Source organism: Batrachochytrium dendrobatidis (genome assembly GCF_000203795.2).
Source record: "Batrachochytrium dendrobatidis JAM81 unplaced genomic scaffold BATDEscaffold_8, whole genome shotgun sequence".
Lineage (NCBI taxonomy): Eukaryota > Fungi > Chytridiomycota > Chytridiomycetes > Rhizophydiales > Batrachochytrium > Batrachochytrium dendrobatidis.
The window spans coordinates 6,632-10,398 of NW_006281106.1; the positions used below are offsets into that span (position 1 = coordinate 6,632).

Below are 3,767 nucleotides of genomic sequence, written 5' to 3' on the forward strand. Positions count from 1 at the left end.
TCATGACAATACATGCATGCATCGTACATACCAATGCAATATCCATATACTGTAGCAGTTTCATGCAACTAGTGTCAGTATTGGTCAAGATATTCGACATCAAACACGTCAAAACGACACTTTCGGACATGCACTTGATGGTGATGATACACATTGATATATTGCCCCAATGACGACGTAACCATATACACAATACATGACTATATGTGTACCATACATTGCAGTTGATTTCGACATTGTATGACCACTGTAGACCGAGTTATTAACACGCCAAACATCGACTATAATATCCAACCTACAAAACGTCAGCTATTTAATTATTGTGTTATCAAACATGCATGGATTGTATTGAAATTGCACATGATACAATACCAAGTGTATACAAGTATTGTCATGTCACCATATCAACACAGGCTTGCGTATTGGTTGTGAAATCGACCATTTAGTACGCGATTGTGATGATGCAAATGGTCCACTTTGAACGCATATAACTTGGCCAATAGCAGTTATTTACCAACCATATTTAAACTGGTTGTGTATATAGTATATCACCATTGATTGAGCATGCATATGCACGGTTTGCAGACATTTATAATTCGTGTTGAATGTGTTGTATGTGACCATTTGAAACTCGACTAATTGTGGTGTATTTTGACATGTATATTGACTGATGTTTAGCGTCTGTTCATGTGTCATTGATGCACCATTGACATGCTGTATTGTCCAACATTATGTCGTGATGTTGCAATCAACAAATTGGTGCAACACTGAATGTATGTGGTGATTGTCGAGTATCGAGTTCATCTAGTTGTTTCTTGGTGTTTTCAATATCTATAAGCATCTTGTTCATAATTCCAAGGTATGTGTGTCAATGGTCTTGTTGCTCATAATGTGTATTTGCTACTAGGTTTTCGACTGTTGGTAGTGTTGCTCGTGGACATATGACGACATATTGATGTTGTATATAGTTTGGAGGAATATCACAAAAGTCAAAGATAAGCGTGAAAAAATGAACCAATATGTTGATTGTGTTGTTTATTAAGAGTAAAAGGTTGACCCTTTTATAAAAATAATATGACAGTTATGCGTATCCGTGATTTAAACAACATAACTGATAAACTCCCTTGTTACCCTATAGTTATTGCATAAAAGGTGACGATAGTCATTGCATCAAACAGTTATGCGTTGCGTATGGATCTTGATTCGTTTTATATTAATTGCCTAATATGTCTCACATTACCAATGTCCAACATTTTCAGGTACAACTACTTGATCAGTTGTAGTTATGGTTTCCTTCTGCGAATAAATGTGCCACTTGAACCTGAAGTACTTGGTTGTTCAGGCAATCTAACACTATGCATCAAATTGGTGATCAATATATCAATTGACACATCAATATCAATATCAAACAACTTACTGTGGTAATGGCCAGAGCACTCGATAACTGTTTGAAATAGTAGGATATTTGCTAGTCGCGACTTCGCATCCACATCCAGGACCAAACCCAATGCGTGTATGTGCTCGATCAAATGTCAATCCAAGTCGGGTCATAAATGGAATACCAAGAATTGCATTGTCATTTGGACCAGCTTTTATAGCAAACGCAACTATAATCCAACATGTACATTAGTCAGGTTAATCAAACAACACATTGCATACAATTGTCAAATACTTGCAATTTTTAGAATCAACTCTCTGTATATAATCTTTGGGGCCCAATTTGATTGTTACAACGGAATTGCAATTGGCATCAGTTACGGGGGTTTGAGCAAACATTGTAATTGAAAGCGTTGGCAGCTTGCCCCAATCGATATCAAAACCGGATTCAAGCATTGCGTAGTTTTGCGAAAATATTCTTTTAACCATTACTTTTCCGAGTTTGTCACTAAATATATTAATGTTGACAGTGATCGCACCACTATCAAGAATAGCATTGATCAGCACATCCACGACTGCTTCAGGAAAACGCATATGTAAAAGCATGTTTCCACACTCGAGTACAAAATACGTCCATTTTCCATTATTGTTTTTTGGAATTCCTCGGGCAGATCCACTGGTTCGTCATTGACTAGTATACTCTTGATGTTGACAGTATGGCGACCGTCTGGTGGTGAGTCTACCCATGCAACACTCCTTCCATCCGTTCCGCATTTTGCAGTTACGTCCGTGTTTCCTATATTGATGAAGCTATTTGAAGTCATTTCATACGGACATAGTTGAAGACCAATCTCGTTATTGGGAATGACACCACCATTGTACAAAGCATCCATTGCAGTGGTTTGTGAGTGATGATTTGATAACGAGGTATAGCCAAACCCAAATATTCCATCAAGATTTGGATTGATACCAACTAGATCTGGTGATTGTTTTTGAACTGATATTACTGGTAAATTGATGTCAGTTATACTAGTACCCGGAATCGTCACAGCTGCATTGGAACTAAACCCATTATACTCATCGCCTTTGTAATCTATAGTAACGGGTTCCCCACTTGGAGTGTGTTGCGGAGTCAAACCTACATCTCTGCTTGAACTAGGAAGTGGTACGATTGTATCAGACATTGTTGAATCGACTTGTAAATTCAACTATTTTAAACAAGTGTGAGATTGATTCAACGTGGTGCAAATTGATATCAAACTACAATCCATGACATGATACATACATCAACTCCATCAACATTGACTTTAATTGTGTAACATTTTGTGATATCACCACCCAATTCAACGGGTGATCGTTTTGACAGTCTATTGTTTGATTGACTGGCACTTTCAAAAGGTGATTCTAATGCAAGTCGAACTGCAGAAACCGCTTGCAACGCAAGTATAACGCATTCTAGAGTAATCAACATTGTATCGAGTAATGTGATGAAAGTGGGTTGAATCTGGTACATGACTGCCATTTTATAACAACGGCAGTTTCAAGGGTGACAATCGACACTTTCCAAATGGGTATTTAGAAAACGCCAAATACACCCTGTAGGGTCAACAAAGCCGAAAACACACCGTAGGGTGAATCAATATACAAGAATTGTTGTTGGTGTATAATCAACCTCACTAGTATGCTGTGTCGATCTCTTCGATTGCGGTCATGTATCCAGTGATCAGATAGTATCAAATTGTCACCCTGATTACTGGATAGTTATCATCACATATACAATCCATTACTACAACATATACTGTCACTGTATACCAAATATTTGACTGATTGTTCAATTGGTCATGTATTTGATTTGTCCGAGTGACTCAAACCATGTCAAAATGATTGTTGAAATATAAATATATATCATCCAAAGTTGATTCATATTGTCGCTAGCTGTAATCTGTTGATCTGCCAATGTGTGACCATGTGTCAATGCACACAGTAAACTTGAAACCAACTTGCATAGTTGTCAATGTTCAAATCAAAACCGCAAAGTTTCATTCTATTTATCATTGTTCATGGCTCACGGATAGCTGATCAGTAAATCACATTCGACATGATTGACATGATTGTTTTGTTGGACATATTTCAGTAGATTTGGTTAGTTACGATTTCAATCAATTCAACAGCTTTGGAAATAACAGTGGTAGCGTAGTAAATGGTTTTAATAGCAACAATTCATATCGATTTTGCAAGATTTATATTTTTGATGTAGAAAATCATGGTTTGTAACAACTATTTGTTGTGTATACATCATAAACTATCAACCATTTGCTCATGCATCAACACCAATGTACAGTGTGACATGGTATGTTGAATATATTCAATGTTGATTCAATATTCCCAAT

At 36.8% G+C, this 3,767-nt stretch overlaps 1 protein-coding gene across 1 annotated transcript; it reads right to left on the reverse strand.

Moving 5' to 3' along the window:
- Positions 1 to 1,098: 1,098 nt before the first annotated feature.
- BATDEDRAFT_25669 (uncharacterized protein) lies at positions 1,099 to 2,899 on the reverse strand (the record flags this gene model as incomplete). Its single annotated transcript, XM_006679781.1, has 4 exons — positions 1,099 to 1,132; positions 1,418 to 1,607; positions 2,009 to 2,585; positions 2,663 to 2,899. 4 exons carry the CDS (start codon positions 2,897 to 2,899, stop codon positions 1,099 to 1,101), a joined length of 1,038 nt encoding a protein of 345 aa, XP_006679844.1.
- Positions 2,900 to 3,767: the final 868 nt, after the last annotated feature.